General features: G+C 41.6%; 1 protein-coding gene across 3 annotated transcripts in view; it reads right to left on the bottom strand.

Moving 5' to 3' along the window:
- Positions 1–23,034, bottom strand: part of LOC119741096 — a 67,832-nt gene that overhangs the window by 34,208 nt on the left and 10,590 nt on the right. The window contains exon 1 of one of the 3 annotated variants that reach the window (XM_038216766.1): positions 17,283–17,882. The exons of the other annotated variants lie outside the window; for them this stretch is intronic. Within the exon in view, the coding sequence (XP_038072694.1) occupies positions 17,283–17,368 (86 nt within the window). The 5' untranslated portion in view covers positions 17,369–17,882. Of the gene's footprint in view, positions 1–17,282; positions 17,883–23,034 lie in introns of those variants that run through there. 3 annotated transcript variants of the gene reach the window in all.

Raw genomic sequence — 23,034 nt, 5'->3', positions numbered from 1 at the left:
TGCTTATAAATATAACACTTTCCTTCGTATCAACAATCTCAAAGCGCTTTACAATTATTCCCCCGTTCATCAGGCCATGGGACCACGCGGCAGCCGATATCAGCGCTCAATCGGTTCACGACCCTCACAGGTACCCATTTATACTCCTAGGTGGAGAGAGGCTATTGTAGTTAAGTGTCTTGCCCAAGGGCACAAACACCATGTTCCTGGCAGGGTTCGAACCCACGCACCTTCGCACCTGAGTCGAACACCGCAACCACTGGACCATGGCCTTCTACGAAAGCCAGAATTTGCGGTTACGGGCTGGAGTCTTAAAACACAATGCAGCATGCAAGCTGCATTCCCATATAAAAACACAAGTCCGTTGGGCAGTAATGGCTCATGAAAAAGCTTCGCGATGTTATTTACGCTTCTCTGCAACTGTTCTGGAAGTGTTTTCTATGGACTGGCCGAACAAAAGTTTGAGTTAAAAAACATTTTCGCCATGTTGTTTACTTGGGTTAAACATTTTTGCAATGTTGTTAATATGCTTCTTTGTGACTGTTTTCGCAGCATTTTCTATAGACAGGCTGAACAAAAGTTCGAGTTAAACATTTTTGTAATGTTGTTTACGCTTCTTTGTGACTGTTTTGACAGCATTTTCTATAGACTGGCTGAACAAAAGTTCGAGTTAAACATTTTTGTAATGTTCTTTACGCTTCTTTGTAGTTGTTTTAGCAGCATTTTCTATGGACTGGCCGAACAAATGTCCGAGTTAAAAGGAGGTACAGTTGCTGTTCGAGTTATGGGGGTATTCATGTACATACATGTACGTACATTTGTAATATCCTATTCTCTAGACAGGAATGGAGTATTCCTTCGAGATAAATGGAGTTGGCCAACCACTGTTGGAAATTTATACAAAAATACAACTTTTCTTGAAAATGACTGCACACCAGGTGCCATAATTTTACAGGATACTTTAAACTGTCATTTACCAACATCCTAATAAGGTACATTGTAAACAAGTTTTGTTTTTCGATGTTTGCAAAAAAATTCCCCTTAACTGTGAAGAAAAAACTGTGGTTCTGAAAAGAACGAAAGGTGAGCAGCAGTGAGAACACTTACAAAACCACATTATGGAGTTGGAAAGTTGAAAACACGTAAAGTACAAGTACATGTACATACCTTGCTCCTTTTCTGAGGAAAGACAATCCTGAATACATTGTACAGTCAATTTACAGATTAAATCTAGTACCAACATTATCACATGACACATGAAAGTACAACTGAAATTTTTGAAAATTGAGGGGCAGTTGTATTTTGGCAACTTAGAACCAAGGACAAAGCATATACCGGTACCGGTACATTCAGGAGTATGTTAGGCAAAAATTGCCCAACCATCAAAAGTTGAATATTGATACAGACCAAAATACACGTACGGGCCGGATATGATCATGATGTAACTTGGACAGTTAATCCGTGCTGAGTAATGTTCTTAGAGCTCCATTGTGTTTGCCAGCAACCGACACCCCCCCCCCCCTTTCTCCAGGGCTCAATTTGCATGTTGGCTAGACACCAAAACAAACTAGCCCCTTGTTCGGCCTAAGTGAAAATCGGTCATGTGACCCAAACACCTGCAGAGAGATGCCCAGACATGATGTAATAATGCAGATCTGGGATGTACATGTACATGTACATGTAACACTACATGTATGTTCTAGTAGCTACCGGTAGGCTCCCAGAGCAGTCAATACAGCCAAAATTGTATACGTGTACATGTACATATACTGACAAAATCATCGTGCCCTCAATTTATGAACTCTCTGAATAGGGAGTTTTGACCCATGCATTTCAGAGCGTGTAGCTACCGGTAGTGAGGCCCCCAAGCTATGACCCAGACTTTAAACTTGAACAGGGGTGTGAGTGACCACTGATAAAAATAGCTGAAAACAGTTTTAAAAAAAGGTGTAAAAAAGCTTAAAGTTGCAATCTCCTATACTTTTGTACACAGCAAGTGAGGGGAAAAAAAGCTGAAATCCAAAACAAAAAAAAGCTGAAATCAGCTTTAAAGCTGAGATTTCACACCCCTGCTTGTATTTCTGAGAAAGTTTGGATAAAAATGGACCCAAAGTTTTGCTCTGATTTTGTGATGGGGTGTAGGGATCACTTTTCATGATGGTGATTGGGTTCAGGACTTATTTTTGAGGGAATCATCTTCAGAAGGAAAAACCACCAAAAGTCACTCCTGCGTTTCTGGCATGAACCCGGCCTAACTGGATTTTTTTGCTGGCTAATTGCCGACCTTAAACTTTTTATTGCCACATTTGGCTAAAAATTTACAATTAGCCTAAAGTATTACAAAATACCCGGTAAAAGCTGTTCCCTATAGATGCAAGTTTTTCAAACAGGTTAATTTAAGGAATTCTGTTACAAACTGTACCCTTTAGTAAACGAAGAACAAAAGACCGACTGCCAAAACATTAAAAAAAAAAAAGGTTACAGCATAAAAATATATTCCTGCCTACCTACACCTACCGGTAGGTACAGTAATTCTTAGGGCGTTGCTGTGAACACATTTTTTTTTCTGACCTAATGCTATTAAAAAAAATACTCTTGAGCGTATGGGCATCAGCACATGAGTGCATGATAAGCCCTAAGCCAGACGATCTATAGCAACTGTTGTGTGTCAGTGTCACCACTAACAATCATGTGTCTGCAGAATGTGCAGATCTGACTACATTTACAATGTAGAAGGTCACCAGATACACATGCAGTCTTCCCAGAAAATACGGTACATTGTTGTACCGTAGGGCCAGTCATTGTGCTAAAGAGAGATCAATCCCTTGTTCGTTTCTTCTTTTAGACATCACAGCTGGAGTCTGTCCCTAATAAAAGTGCTGCCATGTTGTTAAGTGGGTGCCCAAAACAGACAACCAAGTTTAAAAAAAAGTTTCTCAGTCTGGGCTTTTTGAAAAAAAGGACGGAGCCTCTTCCCCTAGTGATGGACATGTTATCGCTTTCTGATAGATAATAGGTCACTGCAGGGAAAAATTAGTAATGTCCATGTATGGAGTTTGTGCCATGGATTCGTCCATTTTCTTGACTCTTTTGCTGATACGTTTGTGGCTTAAGGAGCCGTCAGTCTTTCTACAAAATTTTGAACTACTGGTACCCCGGTACATACATGTACAAAACATGTACATGTAGCTGCAATTTTGCTGGAAACAAATAAAAAGACAAATGAACGGTACATGTACCGGTATACTGCAAATGTACATGTATGATAAAAAAAACCAGCAAACACTAAAAAAGGAGGCAGGAAAAAGGAAGCAGGCGGGGACGAGACTGTTTATTTCTTTTACTTGGCCTAATCAATGCTTTCATCTTTCCTGTTTTATTCAAGGGAAACGTGTCTTTTTCACACTTATGTACATGAATTGTAATAGGATGTATCCGTAGTCTGTATGCCCTAGCTGGAATCGTGCTGTAAGACAGTTTTCCAAAAGGAAAACTAGGACCAAGTTGTTGGAACTTCACTGTCCCCACGTTTTCAGTCCCAACAAAATCTAATACATTGTACATTAACGAAAGTGTAATCCCACAACTACCGTACATATACGGTACATGAACATAACAAGTTTTTTGTACACATGTATGCATTTTTAGATGCGAAGGAAAGCCCACAAAATTGTCAAGACCCACCAACCATATAAACTAAACTAAACTGTACACTATAGGCCTAATCAGCAAAACACACTTTGCTTGTAAAATGGCTAAGACATAATATGCGTATCTGCGCCAAAGTTATCGTCAAATTTGCATACCGTACCAATGAAAGGAATCAAACAAAAAGAGTCCACAGTTACAGGTGCACCTGTCATCTTTAGTGAATGGTTCCCTGTGCTTTGTAATCAAGGCCATTTATAACCATTTAGTCATTTCTTCTCGTAAAAAAATACAGCGTGCAAATACCCAACACCAAACTTCGCACAACCTCCCCCCCCCCCCTTTTCTTTTTATAGAATGGGATACTGTACAAATGTACGGTACATTCATGGGCTGAAGTTTCCAAGAGTGACACGTACATGTATGCCAATTCTGGTAGGCCAGATTCTGAATATGACTGTGCATACATGTACGTGTACATTACCAGAACGCGTCTCTTCAAAGCTTCATTTGTGTCCACCTACCAGTACTTAAATGTAAATTGCCCGGGGCTTACGAAATGCGGGTCCCTCCATCTGTCTTTCTGTCTGGAACACTGCTGTGTCCGTAACGCGGTAAACGATATGTTTGCTAGCATGCAGTCATATGTCTATGCATGCAGTGCATTAAAAATACAGGGCGAACAGCGACCTCACGCGGCCACTATTTTTATGCAAATCAGTTGGACCCAATCTAGCGCCTTGGTTCAATCGTCCATGTGAGGTTTTGGGGGTGGTGCTCATTATGTTAATTAGCTGACCATAAATGTCGTTTTCTTATTGGTCGATCGTTGGGTGGAAACTTGCATAGTGAAACGTGGCACCCGCACCATACATAATCCATACACGTACACGTTGTGTGTCTATGCACACGGCACCAATGCACAAAAACTGTGGTTCCTGTCACGTCCGCAAAAGGCGAATGGCTGCAAATAATTTGATGACGTCCGGATTTACCAAGGTGTGATTGGACACTCCACATATTAGCCCCGCCTACACTTATCTGTACCGGTATTCGCATACGAGGTCGTGCGCTAGAAATCCAGCGCAAAATAAAGAAAAACATAAGCTTCTGCTAACGACTGAACCAAGGCGCTAGATTGGGTCCAACTGATTTGCATAGAAATGGTGGCCGCGTGAGGTCGCTGTTCGCGCTGTACTTAGCACCGCATGTATAGCGCTAGCGAGGATATCGTTTACCGCGCTACGGCCGGGATTAATAACAACTAGCGCCTTGACCAAGGCTACTGTGTCTGATGCTTTAATCCTGGCAATCTATTCACGAATAACAATAATACCCGCAGCGCACGTACTGTAAATGTATCTACCAACAATTGGGTTCTCAAGGGGCTGGTAATTGTGTCTATTTTTTTTAAAGACAGGTAAGAAGTTTATGAGAAATATGAGACCCATTATGTAGCACCCAATTAAAGGGTAAAGGTACATACACGTACAAGGTGCTGCGGTGCATATTGCAGCCACTGCCAGAAACACCAGGGCAAACCCCTTCTCTTAGCGATAAGTGTTACTGGGTTCTCTAACGTACCGGTACATTACACAACACACAGGACCTACGGTATGGCTTAAGTCCCATCCGAAGGACGAAGCAATAATGGTAAAGTGCCTTGCTCAAAAGCACAAGGACAACGTTCCCCGTCAAGATTCGAACCCGTGTACCACAGCACACGAGTCGAGCACCGTCACTGGACCTCAGCCCCCCCCCCCCCACCCTATCAGAGTGATTACATAAGATCTGCCAAAACTGGTCATTGGCACAGCAATGGGACCACGCTGATCATCCGATGCAAACATGGCCACCATTACCAACAGACTTGCGTATTTTCTGGGCATTTTAATGTTGTTTCGTTGGGAAATTGGAGGGAAAAAATGTGACTTTTATTTGTACGATTACCGTGAGATAGCATTTACTGACCAATTTTCTGAACGATTTACTTTGCCTCTAATACACATGCAGTACCAGTGGCTGGATCAGTTGCCAAGTGTGTGGCATGATCCATCCCTAGGATGATCATCCCTAGAATGAGCCATCACTAGCATGATCCATCCCTAAGATGATCCATCCCTAGGATGATCCATCAATAGGATGATCCATCCCTAGGATGAGCCATCACTAGCATGATCCATCCCCAAGATGATCCATCCCCAAGATGATCCATCACTAGGATGATCCATCCCTAGGATGAGCCATCACTAGCATGATCCATCCCTAAGATGATCCATCCCCAAGATGATCCATCACTAGGATGATCCATCCCTAGGATGAGCCATCACTAGCATGATCCTTCCCTAAGATGATCCATCCCTAAGATGATCCATCACTAGGATGATCCATCCCTAGGATGAGCCATCACTAAGATGATCCATCCCTAGGATGATCCATCCCTAGGATGATCCATCACTAACATGATCCACTAGGATGATCCATCACTGGGATGATCCATCCCTAGGATGATCCATCCCTAGGATGATCCATCCCTAGGATGATCCATCAGGATGATCCATCCCTAGGATGATCCATCCCTAGGATGATCCATCACTAACATGATCCACTAGGATGATCCATCACTGGGATGATCCATCCCTAGGATGATCCATCCCTAGGATGATCCATCAGGATGATCCATCACTAGGATGATCCATCACTAACATGATCCACTAGGATGATCCATCACTGGGATGATCCATCCCTAGGATGATCCATCCCTATGAGGATCCATCCCTAGGATGATCCATCACTAGGATGATCCATCACTAGCATGATCCACTAGGATGATCCATCACTGGGATGATCCATCCCTAGGATGATCCATCCCTAGGATGATCCATCAGGATGATCCATCCCTAGGATGATCCATCCCTAGGATGATCCATCCCTAGGATGATCCATCAGGATGATCCATCACTAACATGATCCATCACTAACATGATCCATCCCTAGGATGATCCATCAGGATGATCCATCCCTAGGATGATCCATCACTAACATGATCCACTAGGATGATCCATCACTGGGATGATCCATCCCTGGGATGATCCATCCCAATGAGGATCCATCCCTAGGATGATCCATCACTAGGATGATCCATCACTAGCATGATCCATCACTAGGATGATCCATCACTAGGATGATCCGTCACTAGGATGATCCGTCACTAGGATGATCCGTCACTAGGATGATCCGTCACTAGGATGATCCGTCACTAGGATGATCCATCACTAGGATGATCCATCACTAAGATGATCCATCACTAGGATGATCCATCACTAGGATGATCCATCACTGGGATGTTCCATCCCTAGGATGATCCATCACTAACATGATCCACTAGGATGATCCATCACTGGGATGATCCATCCCTAGGATGATCCATCACTAACATGATCCACTAGGATGATCCATCACTGGGATGATCCATCCCTAGGATGATCCATCCCTGGGATGATCCATCCCTGGGATGATCCATCGCTGGGATGATCCATCGCTAGGATGATCCATCACTAGGATGATCCGTCACTAGGATGATCCATCACTAGGATGATCCATCACTAGGATGATCCATCACTAGGATGATCCATCACTAGGATGATCCATCACCGGGATGATCCATCACCGGGATGATCCATCACCGGGATGATCCGTCACTAGGATGATCCGTCACTAGGATGATCCGTCACTAGGATGATCCGTCACTAGGATGATCCATCACTAGGATGATCCATCACTAGGATGATCCGTCATTAGGATGATCCGTCACTAGGATGATCCGTCACTGGGATGATCCATCACTGGGATGATCCATCACCGGGATGATCCATCACCGGGATGATCCGTCACTAGGATGATCCGTCACTAGGATGATCCGTCACTAGGATGATCCGTCACTAGGATGATCCGTCACTAGGATGATCCATCACTAGGATGATCCATCACTAGGATGATCCATCACTAAGATGATCCATCACTAGGATGATCCATCACTAGGATGATCCATCACTAGGATGATCCATCACTAACATGATCCACTAGGATGATCAATCACTGGGATGATCCATCCCTAGGATGATCCATCCCTAGGATGATCCATCACTGGGATGATCCATCGCTAGGATGATCCATCACTAGGATGATCCGTCATTAGGATGATCCATCACTAGGATGATCCGTCACTAGGATGATCCATCACTAGGATGATCCATCACCGGGATGATTCATCACCGGGATGATCCATCACCGGGATGATCCATCACTAGGATGATCCGTCACTAGGATGATCCGTCACTAGGATGATCCGTCACTAGGATGATCCGTCACTAGGATGATCCGTCACTAGGATGATCCATCACTAGGATGATCCATCACTAGGATGATCCATCACTAAGATGATCCATCACTAGGATGATCCATCGCTAGGATGATCCATCACTAGGATGATCCATCCCTAGGATGATCCATCACTGGGATGATCCATCGCTAGGATGATCCATCACTAGGATGATCCGTCATTAGGATGATCCATCACTAGGATGATCCGTCACTAGGATGATCCATCACTAGGATGATCCATCACCGGGATGATCCATCACCGGGATGATCCATCACCGGGATGATCCGTCACCAGGATGATCCGTCACTAGGATGATCCGTCACTAGGATGATCCATCACTAGGATGATCCATCACCGGGATGATCCATCACCGGGATGATCCATCACTAGGATGATCCATCACTAGGATGATCCATCACCAGGATCATCCATCACTAAGATGATCCATCCCTAGGATGATCCATCCCTAGGATGAGCCATCACTAGCATGATCCATCACTAGCATGATCCATCAGGATGATCCATCACTAAGATGATCCATCACTAGGATGATCCATCACTAGGATGATCCATTACTAGCATGATCCATCATGATGATCCATCACTAGGATGATCCATCACTAGGATGATCCGTCACTAGGATGATCCATCACTAGGATGATCCATCACTAGGATGATCCATTACTAGCATGATCCATCAGGATGATCCATCACTAGGATGATCCATCACTAGGATGATCCATTACTAGCATGATCCATCAGGATGATCCATCACTAGGATGATCCATCACTAGGATGATCCATTACTAGCATGATCCATCAGGATGATCCATCACTAGGATGATCCATCCCTAGGATGATCCATCACAAGGATGATCCATCACTAGGATGATCCATCACTAGGATGATCCATCAGGATGATCCATCACTAGGATGATCCATCCCTAGGATGATCCATCACTAGGATGATCCATCACAAGGATGATCCATCCCTAGGATGATCCATCACTAGGATGATCCATCACTAGGATGATCCATCACAAGGATGATCCATCCCTAGGATGATCCATCCCTAGGATGATCCATCACTAGGATGATCCATCACAAGGATGATCCATCCCTAGGATGATCCGTCCCTAGGCTGATCCATTACTAGGATGATCCATCACAAGGATGATCCATCCCTAGGATGATCCGTCCCTAGGATGATCCATTACTAGGATGATCCATTACTAAGGATTATCCATCACTAGGATGATCCATCACTAGGATCATCCATCCCTAGGATGATCCGTCACTAGGATGATCCATCACTAGGATGATCCATCACTAGCATGATCCATCCCTAGGATGATCCATCACTAGCATGATCCATCCCTAGGATGATCCATCCCTAGGATGATCCATCACTAGAATTGTGTAACACTTCTTGCTCACTATTACCTAACACTTCCATTGTGAATTTCTGCTAATACTCTCCCTGGTGATGCCCCATCCAGGGTATATATTCAAAGTTATGCAACATAAAAATTTACTTGTACCAGTTCATTGCATGCACACTGTAATGTACACATACAGCGCGTCCCAAAATACCCACAACTTTTATTTTGCGAGGCTCTACATGTATAGCATCGGCAAAGAAACACGTACCGCCATTTTTTTAACACCATTTTAAAGCTTGGAATCTGAACTTTATCCCTGGCGAAAATATGTTTCAAAAGAGTTTTTAAATTATTCATGTTTAAATAAAGGCATATCGAAAACAAACTCAACCGATTCAAGGAAATTCGATGATGCGGGGTACATCAGATGCAAACTGGAGTCATGCTTTGAGCGCGCTTTTTGAATCCACATACCGGTACATACAGTGTGCATGTACTTGCACGTGAACTTCAAAATTGAACTTGAAACAAAGAACAATATTGTGAATTCATTTAAGGTGTAGTCAAAGTGGTTCGAAAAAATGTGAAACACAGAAAGTAAAAGGCAATGAGATCGTCACATCATGAACATGATTCCACATTAGCAAAATGCGCATGATTGATTTTCCTTGAAATCGGTGGAATTTGTAATCTGACATGCCGTTCACAAATAATTTTAAACCCGTTTAAAATTCAAACCAATACTAACCACCATGGGATAAACTTAAGATTCCAAGCTTTAAAATAATATAAAAATAATGGCCGTAAGTGTTTCCGCAGCGACGGTACAGCCCCGTAATTCACACTGTATGCTGTCTAGCAAAAGTTTTACAGTCCTACCCAATTTTCTCTACTTTAATTTTGAGATGTTGTCCTTTGCATTTACATATTTTTTTTATTAAATCAACTGTGTGTAACATGAGCTCCGTGTCTAAGAGTTGTTGGGTAATTTAGCATTGCTCTTTGTCAGTTTGTACATGCGTGTGCGTATACATGTAGGTCTTTTTGCAAGTTTTTATTTTACTATTCTGGCAAATAAATACATTGTACATGTGCCAAGATCCATAACAGATGTCAACTCAGATTAGGATTAAATGGCTTTTACACATGTACATGGCCAACAGCTACATACGTACCTGTACTTGTTATGACAGCTGAACTGAAGTGACACCTACATGTAAGTTGACCTAAGTATGAAACTTGATAACTTAAAATTAATGTCTTCAAAGCCCTGTGAAGGCAAATTTAACCCATGCAGCAGAAGAGACAAGTGTAAGCCCAAGATAAACAGGCAGACAACCCCCCCCCCCAAAAAAAAAATGATAATAATAAATTATCTATTAAATTTTTCCACTTTTTAGTCATGTCCATATTCTCATGGAATTTTATTCATACAGAAGAAAACGGAGAAAGACATTTTTTTTGGGGGGGGGGGATATTTTTATCTTGGGAAAACTTTTTTGGGTGTGTGCATCGACGGATGAAAAACGAAATAATGGCTGTCTTTTTTTAAAATAAATTAGTTTTCGATTACTCAAAACTGTGTTTGACCGAATATTCCGATATATATTCGAAACTGCCAGCTGGAACTGCGTGCTGCGCTGGTCAAAAGTTGCAAAATTTGCGTACGGCAATCAAGTATTTATCGAGTAAGTATTTTGTTCTCGAAGGGCTTTTAACTTGCTAGAAGATAGAAACAACGAACAGCTGTCGACAAAATGTTACTGTCAACAAAAAAACATGGCACCTGACAATAAAACGCCACAACTTTATGATTAAGTATTATCACAGTCATGCGTGTAACAGTTATGTGCACAGTTTTTTTTCTTCGAATATTCAAAGCGGCAAAAAGCTATTTGAATATTTGGTGCTGGATGATCGAATATTGGAATATTTGGTGCATTTGGGACAAAATGAAATCCAAATCTCAGCTACCGATATCCCATGAAATTTACGATTATCCCATGAAATCAACAGGTGAAGGTACATGTAGTTACGTGGCACAGCATGACCCCAAATCATCCATTAATTCTCCAATTTTTGTGAGACGCACTAATACATACAGTATTTAAACCCAGCAAGTTAGGCATGTTTATCCAACTCTGTACTGACACTGTCTTTGTTCAGTTCCCAGAAAGCCATGCATTTTGTGTGGGAAGTGCGCCACTGAATAACTTCCCTCCCTGTAAACTTCCTGTCAGTATCCCTATATGGGCTTTACAGGTACCTTGGGTGTACATGTACACTTCCAGATCCTGTGAAGCTCCATGGGACGCAATTTCCCATAATATGCAAGGTCAGAGATTTCAAAGTGGGTGGTTATAAAGTGGTTTTCCTTGAATCCCAAAATCATTCAAATACACGCAACTCTGTTTATTGCACAAGTACGGTAGGGTGTACATGTATGCAGTTACAGTGTACCGGTAACTCCATTTTTCAACACCTTTCAAGGTGCTGATACATTCAAGTACATGTAGATGTACACGGTAAGTAAAAAAAAAAAAGCGGCACCCAAACCCCCCAAAATAAATTTCTTTTTAAAAAAAATATGTACCGGTAGCATCAAACATAATAATGACTGGAAAGCCATTTTCATAAGCTACTTTCAGAATCCGTTCAAAGAATATCAGCATTAAAACACATTTGACCATAAAACCTCTTTCTAAAACCTTGTCCAAAAAAACCTAATTTATTATGTTTTGACTGTTTAGAATGTAATAAAAAAAAATGACACAGAATACTTGCTGCAACAACTGTTTTAATACCAACTGTGATGAACACAACATCTTTATTAACAACCCTGGTTCTAAAGGCAAAAAATATGATTTATAAAATCTACTCTTTTAAAAAGACTGAGGCCCGCAAAAGGACTTTGTGGAATATTTTTAACGATTAACTGTTTGAAGACAATTGTGACGACGATTCTTGATATCGCATTTAAATGGTGATGTCCTTTGAACAGATTGACCAGTTTCAGTAACTTTTTCATCTAACATAGCTTAAATCAAATTGTCTTTCCAGTCGTCATTATTTGTTGTTTTAAATATGAAACATTATTTTGGGGGTTTGGGTTCCGCTTTTTTTTACTCACCCTGTAGAATAAAAAAACTAAGCAGCTGAACAAAGTGTCCCAACAATGAATGTTGTCCTCAATTCACAGTACGATACATGTAGTAGGCCTACATTGAACTTGAACGGGTGCATACCTATGTTCCCCAATACCAATGTTTCCCAATACCGATGTTCCCCGAAATCCCTACCAATATACCCTAACCCTAACTCTAGCCCTAACCCTAACCTAACCCTAATCCTAAGGATTTGGGGGAACATCGGTAGTGGGGAACATCGGTACTGGGGAACATCGGGTAGATCCCACTTGAACTACATGTACACCAGGCAAGTGGTTTTCAAAACTGCTCATTATTTAAGAGTGGCCCTCAATTGTGAATTTAATCAAAATGTAATAAGCCCAATCACACTGATTTGAATTTTATTCATAGATACATTGTACAATGTACTTGTACATACTGGTAATGTCCATTGCGGATTTCCAGGGCTACGCAAATGCGCAGTGCACAAAATGTAAACACATGTTGTTCACGACAACTGTCAGGCATTACGCTATATACAGCCCGATGACTGAGTCATCCGCCAGTGATCGTAGTTGAATTTCTTGTTCACTGGAGCTATTTTTAGACCCCAAATCTGGTTCAAGGTTGCCCGCGGCTGCCTGGATGGCCGATCCGACCCCGTTGTGGCTGGTTGGTGGGCTTCGAACCCGGTATCCAAAACAATACTGGGGGAGATGACGACAGTCACGACACTGCAAAGGCCTTGCTGCTGAACGCTTCACCATGTGTGTGTTTGGTACTGCCCAAACTGTGTGTGGGATCACTACGCAAAGGCTACTATACGTAGAAATAAACCGTACATGTATGTACCCGTACATGTATAATAAATGGACCATGACGGTGCATCAATTTTTTTTCACGTACCACTGTACGTTAATTAATTTAAGATAATTCGGTGACAAAAAAATGTTTTGCACATGTACAATGTATACATTGTATCAATGTACATGTAGCATGAAAGAGAAAAACTACATGTACGGTACGTGTAAGTGCGCAGAGCATGATACAACAGCAAAGGCACCCACACTCCACAGTCACTGTACATACGTACCGTACATGTACATGGATGAAAGATGTAACATTTTGTAAATTATTTTAATCATAAATTATACAGTTTATGGGCAAATTCTGAGCTTTGAAAAATAGTATTTTTAAAGAGGTTGTGGAATGCTGAAAATCGTTTCGTTTTTATATTTTTATATACCCATATATAGCATAATGGCAAACTCTAATTCTTTTAGAATGTGCGTTTATATGTTTATAAAACTGAAATACATCGAGTAATTTGTTGGTCGGCGAGCGCATAATTGAAATCAACAGTCGTCGGGCACTTCGTAAAATCAGAAAAAGCGTGACGTAATAAACAGGACTCGTTTATACAACGACTGTTTACTGCTGCCCAACCCGCCCCGTCAGCACGTGTGACTCGCAGTCAAGCAGTGAAAAATCAACATTTTGTAAAAGACTCGCGGAGATTGACATTCCTTCCCATTGCTTAATTTTTGGATGAGTATATTGAACAAGGACACGGTGACCTCTGAGCTGTTCTTCCGTATAAATTTGAGCCCCAACTGCCCGAAAAAGAGACCAGCGAAAACACGGATACTGCAACTGGCCAGCTGAAAACGCCAGGCAACGCGGCTCTGATGAGTGGTAGGTCTGCGACGTTTGCGTGAAAAAAACAGCTGCGTTTTATCCAAGGACTCAAAGTATTATGTTCATGATAACATTTTTAGATGAGCATCAACAGTCCTACCGCAACTTTCTTCGTGATTTACAGACAATCTCAAACGTTATTCTGGTGAATATTCAGTCCACAGAGACGACAAATCGTCAGGTTGTTTTCGAATTATACGCGTACAGCACGCATAACGCATCACGGCAGTGGATGTGGTCGACCGTGTCCAGAACTAATGTTGAACGGTTAGCAGCGTCACGGGCCCCGGTCAAGTTCCTTGCGTTGCCTGGTGCTTTTTATGTATACGTTCGCCACAAAAAAAATTAGTCCCCTTCTCTTTTCTTGCCTTGTACATTTTAACCCTTGTTTTAACATCCTGAAACGATAATTACGAATTTACTTGAATTTTGAAATTGTTAACTTTATTGTTTACCCAAAAAAGCCGTAGACTACCGCTTCACCTCGGCCTGTAAACGTGGCTACAATAAAAAAGTACAAAATCATAGTCATGCTCCGTTCATAAAACAAAAATCTCTGGACTTACGACATGTTCGGGATCCCGGTTGAATACAAAATTCACTGGTCCCGAAATTTAACGAGCACTATCATTATTTTCAGTACCTAATTAAGACTTTATTCAAGAAATTCCAGTGGCAGAGAATTTGTCATTCGATCAAACTTCTAGGGAAAATGGAGGGTGAGGCCTGTCACATTAATCAGCACTAACGTACATGTAAGGAAAACTACGCTGTCCTTTTTCTACGCATTTACCTTCAATTTGTGTGTGACAACGCGTGCGCGTATGCTGCGCAGATAATGGAGGGTCGAGGATACATTTGAACGGGTCTACGGTTCTTCAAGATTGGCAATGGACAAATGGTCCAAAACAGTCTTCCCTATAAATCATTAACAAATCATATCTCTATTATTTCTTGTCCAATTTCAACAAATCTCTTGAGAAAAGAAGACTCTTGCCGTACAAAATGTACAGTGCATGATCAGCGCTCTATCCGTTAATTTGGCTGAAATCCGATCTCGTGTTTTCGCACGGTACCCTTCGGACAAACTGCATGGCTACGGAGGATTCTTATTCCTCCATGCTGACACCCGGACGGGAAAGCTGGAAATTTATTGCAAACAACATGTGACTACAGCAAGCGACTGACACAATTATAGGCATATAGGTTTGCCTTGGCCTAGTGCATTCGCTACCCGTACACGTATCAACAACGAATTATTTTGAAATTCCAACACTGTTTACTGGTGTCAAAATCTACGGTCCCAACGGCCGGGCCAGCGGCACAGTACACCCGTGAATTTCCAGCCAGCTTTACATAGCGCGTGTCACGGTGATGCGATGTGCATGTGAACCAAAGATCCTATAGCGCCGATCGAACGATGTTGATGTAACGCAGACATTTCTTACTATGGTTGGCCGTTGGGGCAAACACAAAAGAATGATCCCCGATCTATAAATAAAATGATGTGTATCTATCAAAACACTGAATAATCAATAGAAAGTACCAAAAAGTCAATGGAGATATCCTCCTATTAAATTCTGAATTTGCCCATTAGAATTTCGGGGGTAAAAGCTGTTGCCAACTACGGTTGAATATGGAGCATGTGGCTGCCCATACAAAATGTCGCTCAGTGTAATTGTAAACAAAGTCATGTCGTTGCGCGGAGTGATTTGCAAAAAGTTTCGCTGGAACTACGCTGCATCGGGAGTCCTGTTTATTACGTCACGATTTACTATGTTTTGTTTGCTGCCCCAAACAACGACTTTTACACAAATTGCACGTTCGGGTCGAAAAAGGACCTGAAAAAAAGCTCTCAAAAGTACCTTTTGTATTCATTTCATGACAGAAACAATAGTCATTTTTATTTCATCACACCCTAGGCTACATATACCCGAAAAATGACGGAAATGTCTTCGAGCATTCCACAACCTCTTTAAGCCAATAATAGAAAGTCCTGTAATCGTTTCATTTAGTAGTCGTGTACATGTACCGGTATGTACATTGAAAGTTGAATGTACCGGTAAAATTGAATAAATTACATTTCCTGAGAACTTCTTGACAGTTCAAGATTATTTTCCTGATTTGTAAAGCTTTCAATGCCAGTAAAACATAATGAAAATAGTTACAATCAATTACATCAATCTACTTGGCCACCACTGTGACCACAATTAATGCAAGCTGCCAACTTTATACAATTTACTGGTACATTGTACCACCTCCATGATTGTACATACCCGTACATCTTTGGTCAGGCACAGGATGACTGACCAAGCTTTATTCCCGACATCTGGCATCCAAATGGCCAAAAAAATATGCATCAAACAAACCCTAATGACTGCAAAGTTTACTTTCCTCATCAAACATAAAAATACATGGTATGGCTACATGTGTGTAAATTTCATGATTTTGTGCATGTTTTAAAATATGTGTGAAAGAAATTATTCCCAAAACTTTCAAAGAAAAAACTTTGTGCCCTCCAAATAATGAAGTTATCAGAACTTGGTGAATATTGCAATAACCCCCAACACAAATCCATGCCCATTACTACCAGAAACAAGTTTTGCACAAATATGTGACAAGAAAACGGTTCAAGTGAAACTCCAAATCATTGTCACTTTTCCCCAGCACATGTGCACGTGTACTGAATATCAACTTTTGTGAAAGAGTTATTAAAATAGCCTTCCACCGGCACAGTATACGTGTACATGTTCCGGCACCGGTAGTGGATACATAGACAAAAATGGTACTTTTACATTAAGGGAACTTCCTGAGTACATACTGTACATACATGTACATGTACGTGTACATACATTTGTACATACATACACATGTACCCGGTACCTGTACATTTCTGACTAGTTACACAACACAGTGTACGAACAAGGTCATAATGGTGGCTATTGCAGTGAACCCCAACAACAATTTCACCATACAACAAGTTCAAGCACTTGGTCACCACACCCTGCCAATTGACAGACAAATCATTCTGAGTATACATACGAGTAAGGGCTGGTTGGTGATGCATGGTTCTCCATTACGTGTTCTTGCTCCTTCGCATCCACAGAATAATGAGTTCCTGAAAACATTGTTGTCGGTAAGGGCAATCCAATCAATCAGCAACGTGGTGTCCACTCAGTCAATCATCTCTCATAAAAGTATCTTGAAACCTCTCAACGGACCGACTGCCATTCAAGTGATAAATCATCAGTCCGCTGTAGAATCTGCCGCAACCTCACAATGTCAACAACAACAACAACAACAACGCCCACAGCACAACAATGAAAGAGGAGACGTTTCGATTGTTTGGTGTCTATTTTGTCTCACCAAATGACAGGATGTGATGACACAACTCCGTGTTGGCCAGCAAACAGCTCATTGCTAATTCATGTAGCCTTGGTCCGCATGTGATGTCACTGGCAGCGCATGACTGTGGTCGCGGGACATTCAGAGATTTCAATGAGCACAGTGCCTAAACACATGTGGGCAGTTGGCATTACTTTTGGTCAGTTGGCTCATCCTCAGCTCTTGAATTATTCAACAGTTATATCACAAGCTGCCGCCTCAAATGGTTCAAAAGTTCAAGGTGGATCAATCGATTTGTAAACCCATCTTTCAGAGTAAAAACTAAATTCCAGGTACCGGTAAATCTAATTTACATGTACAACCCTGTTTACCCTGTTCACCCCTCATCAGTAACAACAGAAACAATAGAAGCATACCAAATCAACAACAAAAACATCAACAATACTGGGCCACTAGATTCAGAAAGAAAAAAAGGGGGTGATAATCTGGATGCAAATTCAGCTTTTCAAAACTTTGAGTTAGTGAAAATGTGTGTCTTAGAAAACTGTCTGTGCATATGACATGTATGTTACACATTCCTATTTTTTGATTCTCCACTAAAGTAGACACCCCTTACTATTATATTTCACCCCTTCACTATGATGCATACTGTACAACCCCTTTCTTAAAAGTACATGCACACTCACTTCAAACACCCACCCACACACACACAAACATGATTATCATGCACTACATGTACGTGCAATAAAGGAGCCACTGCTCATGCTCACAGCCAGCCAATCAACAGGCAATGTCCAGCTAAGCTGGTCAGAGCTGTTACGTAACACTCTGTCCCGATAGGGACAGCGAGTGTCTGGCATTCACAGCTCTGTGTACATTGTACATGTGTCCCAGTGCAATGACCCATGTGTGTACACTATGGCAGTCAGTTTACAATGTACAATGTACATGTACCGGTACGGTACATGTACATGTACACTATACACGTGTACAGGTATACATTACATGTACTATACCAGTATCGGTACATGTACATGTAGCAGTACATTGCTGAGTGCTAACCAACTGATGGGCCTACTTCAATGGTGGAAGTGTTCTTGTTTCATTTCATCTTAAACTAAAGACATAGTCCATCATTTGTAATTTGTGCATTTTGTTCGTTTGAAGCAACAAAACTGTTCAAAATCTAATGAAGGATACTGAACAACTGAACTGATGAAGTTTCAGCTCAGCTTCAGCTGTAGGCCTATATTCCGAGAAAAACAGCATTCTAGGATCTCAATTTCAAATCAAAAGTTGCTAAATCATGTTTTGAATTGTTTTGATTGCAGCTTTACGCGATGTCGCACACTGATCCGACGAATTATAGCAACCGCGCGCGCCTGTGCGTCGTGCCAATGCTTGCGCGCGCTGCGCCGAATAACAAAACGAACTACTAATTTAAATTTTCCTACGGTGCTTCTTAAGACGCACCGTTGGAAATGCCTTCTTTCGTTGATTTCTTCAAAATGAGAGCTTGCCAGAAAGAATAATTTCACAGGGAGTTTAGTCCCCTTACTATCTTTCAACCAAGTATGTTTTCAACAATAATTACGCCAGTTACTTTTTTGGATAGCTGCAAATGATGGACTCCGGCTTTAATATGAAATCTTCATGTTGAATGTGAAATAAAACTTGATTGTTCACATAAGATTAAGATGGAATTTGCGTCGGGTTGATGTCGAGTACTGTTAAGACGTCTGCACTAGAAAGCAGGAGGTCGTGGGTTCGAGTCCCACCCAAGCTATGTTTTCTCACTTTCACTCGGCGAGGAAAAGTGAGAAAAAATCAGGGGGGGGGTGTACAACACGGATACAGCGTTTATATGTTGGTGAAGGGCAAAACCTAATATTGAAAACTTGATTGTAAAGAAGGAATGGCTCAATGAATTGCTCTGTGAATGAAATCAATTTTCTGCAGGTTCTTTGCACTGTACACTGTGTGTGTTTCATTTCATGCAATACCATTTCATGTGTCTCAATTTCTGACCACATAAACTGTAAATGTATAGGGCCTTGCATTTACAGAGACAAAAGTGGTGAAGACAACATACGGTACGTGCATTCATACACGTACAGTATGCATGCCATGTTCACGGTTCACACATAACAAAGAGATCGTGTCAAAATTCGCCGATGGACGCAGCGTGGAATCTTGCGGAGACAGCATGTCTGTGTCGTATCTGGCTAATAGCATTACGGGGACTGACCAGCCGCCCAAACGCTTCGTGTTTTGCCATTTAGATAGCGGTGTTCATCCGCACAGATCAATATGGCTTTATTGAACCAGAATAAGAGAATTGACACTGCGAGGACAACATGTACGCACTCGGCACTTGAGAACAGCGCGCAGGGCACAAATAAAAAGATTGAGAATTTTGTGAAGTAAAAAGTGTTCATGCATACATACACATGTACACCTCCTGAAAAGGTAGATAAAAATACATGCTCCTATGAAGTTGTTTATTTATTTACTCATCAATTAACATTTGTCCAACAAACAAATATAGTGCAATTGATGCAATGTTCACTTCACATATCGTGTACGTGTACATGTATGTGTACACTTACTTTAAGAGCAAATCATACAGTTGAAGCACTTCGAACTGATGAATTGTGCAGAAAGTGTACATTTACATGTATGATCTGTCATTTGGGGTGCCTGCAAACAGCATTTACTCTATCGCCTTTTCACACTGTGGTCATGCCTATCTTGCCTATTGAAATCAACATGGGTCCACTGCAAGCAAAACATGGTTCATCCAACACAGGTACCGGTAGGCAAGGTAAGACATACTTGTACCGTTAACACTACACTGGGTTGAACTTGGGTCGGCTCGGCTGTATAGCCTATTGGATTTTCTTCCCGGGTAGAGCTTCTCACAATTAACCCTGGTCCAGACCAGGGTTGGATTTCTACCCACGGATGTAGAGCGCCGGACCCGTGTAGATTGGACCCGGACCAGTGTTGGATTCGGAAAAAATTCCATACTGGATCACCACTTTTTTCCAATTAATTTTCAAGCGCCAAAAATTGCATCCTTTATGGTTATTCCCTCCACTTTCCCTCCTCTACTTAGTCTCACCCTCTCCTTTCCTTTATTTCTATTTATTATTATCAGTCACTTACTTTATCGAGATTCGAACCTCGGACTCTTGCTTGAAACACGAGACTCTTATTAACCGCTAGGCCGCGCACGATCGCTGTTGCAATAATCAATCTTTGGACGTCTTTGAAGTAGCCATTGAAATAAACTAAATATTCATGAAAAAATAAATATTCATAATGACGTATTGCACTATCATTGGCCGGCTCATGCGACGCCATGGTAGTCGATGTCATGCGTACAACGTACCCCTGTCTTCCAGCCACTTCAATCAGTTTTGACCGGCTGCTTCAACTTAGTTCTGCGCGACGTGTGCATCCAAAATGGGCTCTAAAAACACATTTTGCCTGATTTTTTTCGCATTTACACAGCTTCCTGGATTCCTCTTGGTTGAAATCACAATGTGAGGTGAAAATGGATATGTTTGGCGGCAGATAAAATGGTGACCCAGTATGGACATTGTCCCTTGGATTCTTGCTGACCAGTGTGAAAGGTGTTCCTAAAATCTCCGCATTGAACCCGAATGCAAAATGTGTAGGCTTCCACACATGTATTTACTGTGCGTGTACATGTACAATCATACACAAAAAGTAATCAACCTCAGTGCCATATTGTGAAAGATATTATTTTCATCGTATTTTCTATATTTTCTAAGGGCATGTTCTGTTATGATGTTTGTTCTCATATCCAACATTCCAAAATTACTTATCTTGGACATGATTACATACTACCGGTACTTTGTTTCATAAATAATACATAGAAGTTGAGGAGAGTCCTGCATGTAAATGTAGGCATGTAAATGTATACACTGTATAAAGTACATGTACAATGTATATATTTGTACATACATGTACTGGTACAAATGTCCAAATGTATGGAGACACTCAGACAGACAAATCGCCTAGCATTGGTAACCTCCCGCAGTCAACCCAATAAATGACCTGCGAGCAGGTAACCAGGAAAACAAATGCTGGACAAAAGTTTGCACGTACACAAAGCATGTAAAGAGGGCAACCAACACCAGCGGGCAAACCATTGCACAGGACTCCCTATAGAGTGCACCAATTTGCATGAGCTATCGCTGCGACTGGCACCTGCTTTTCCCCAATTGGACAAGCAGGACATTAAGTACCCTTATCAATAATACTGCCAGACAATCTCGAGCCATGCAGCGAGGCTTGCGGCTTGCTTGCTCGCAAAACCAGGCTGATCCTGTTGGCATAGTCTGAAAATAACATTCACAAAAGTATGTCACGGGGTCGTCTGGCGTGCGGCGCGTCACCCACTGTATGGATGGATGGGGGGGGGGGGGAGGGGGATGCGGAAACCAGGTTAAAGGGTGGACTGATCCTGAGGGATCCAGTGCACGTGACCAGTACACCAAATAGGGTTACGAGCCCAGACATGCTCCAGATAAAGATTTTGACATACATTAATGACGGCCCTGTTCTTGAATGGGCTTGCGGCAGTCTGGCTTTTAAAAGTATTTATCGACTCATGAATTGAAAAGGGTAGAAGTACATACAATTGTACATGTAGAATGAAAGAAAACGAAACAAAAATCGAAACTGAATTCAATAGGCCTACTGGGTTATAATGCCTTCACCAACGTTATTTCATAAACAATATATACTCAGTGTTTTCTGAGGGCCTATGAGAAAGGTGGAAAGCAATTCATAAACTAACTTGGGGCCAACCAAATACATTGTACGGTACATATGTAGAGCTTATAAAATTTTTGTATCACAAACCCTTGGACAACACTGAGTATACAGTGTTTAAATGACATTACGTTTCTGAAGCGCGAAACCCACTCTGCAATTTACATCTCCTAGACGCAAGAATTCCATAAAACAACTAATCAAAACAGAATGGCGAAATTCGCACAATCCAGAAATATCCAGAAATATCCAGAAATCCCTCGGATTTAACCATCATTCAAGATTAAATGCCCTCTCCTCCGACCAAGCCAATCAACAAGAAAACATTCAAATATAAATCCTTAAAAAGAGCTTTTAATAATGTGGTGCTTACTTGGCGCTTTACACCAAAGGTCTCAAAGCGCTTCGCTATTATTACCCCTGTTCATCAGGCCATGAGACCAGACTTTGCAGCAGCCCAATATCAACGCAATCTGGTCTCTACCTTCACAGGAACCCCATTTACATGTATACTATACATGGAGAGAGGCAAGTGTCTTGCCCAAGAACTTAAGCACCATGTTCCCCATCAGGGTTCCACATACCAGGGCACGCGAGTCGTACAACGTAAACCATTGGGAAAGACCAATCTATTCTAATATAA

This window comes from Patiria miniata, unplaced genomic scaffold (genome assembly GCF_015706575.1).
Source record: "Patiria miniata isolate m_02_andy unplaced genomic scaffold, ASM1570657v1 HiC_scaffold_5, whole genome shotgun sequence".
In the NCBI taxonomy this organism is placed as follows: domain Eukaryota; kingdom Metazoa; phylum Echinodermata; class Asteroidea; order Valvatida; family Asterinidae; genus Patiria; species Patiria miniata.
Note: the sequence above shows the minus strand (reverse complement) of the source record. Positions and strands in the feature narration are given on the sequence as shown.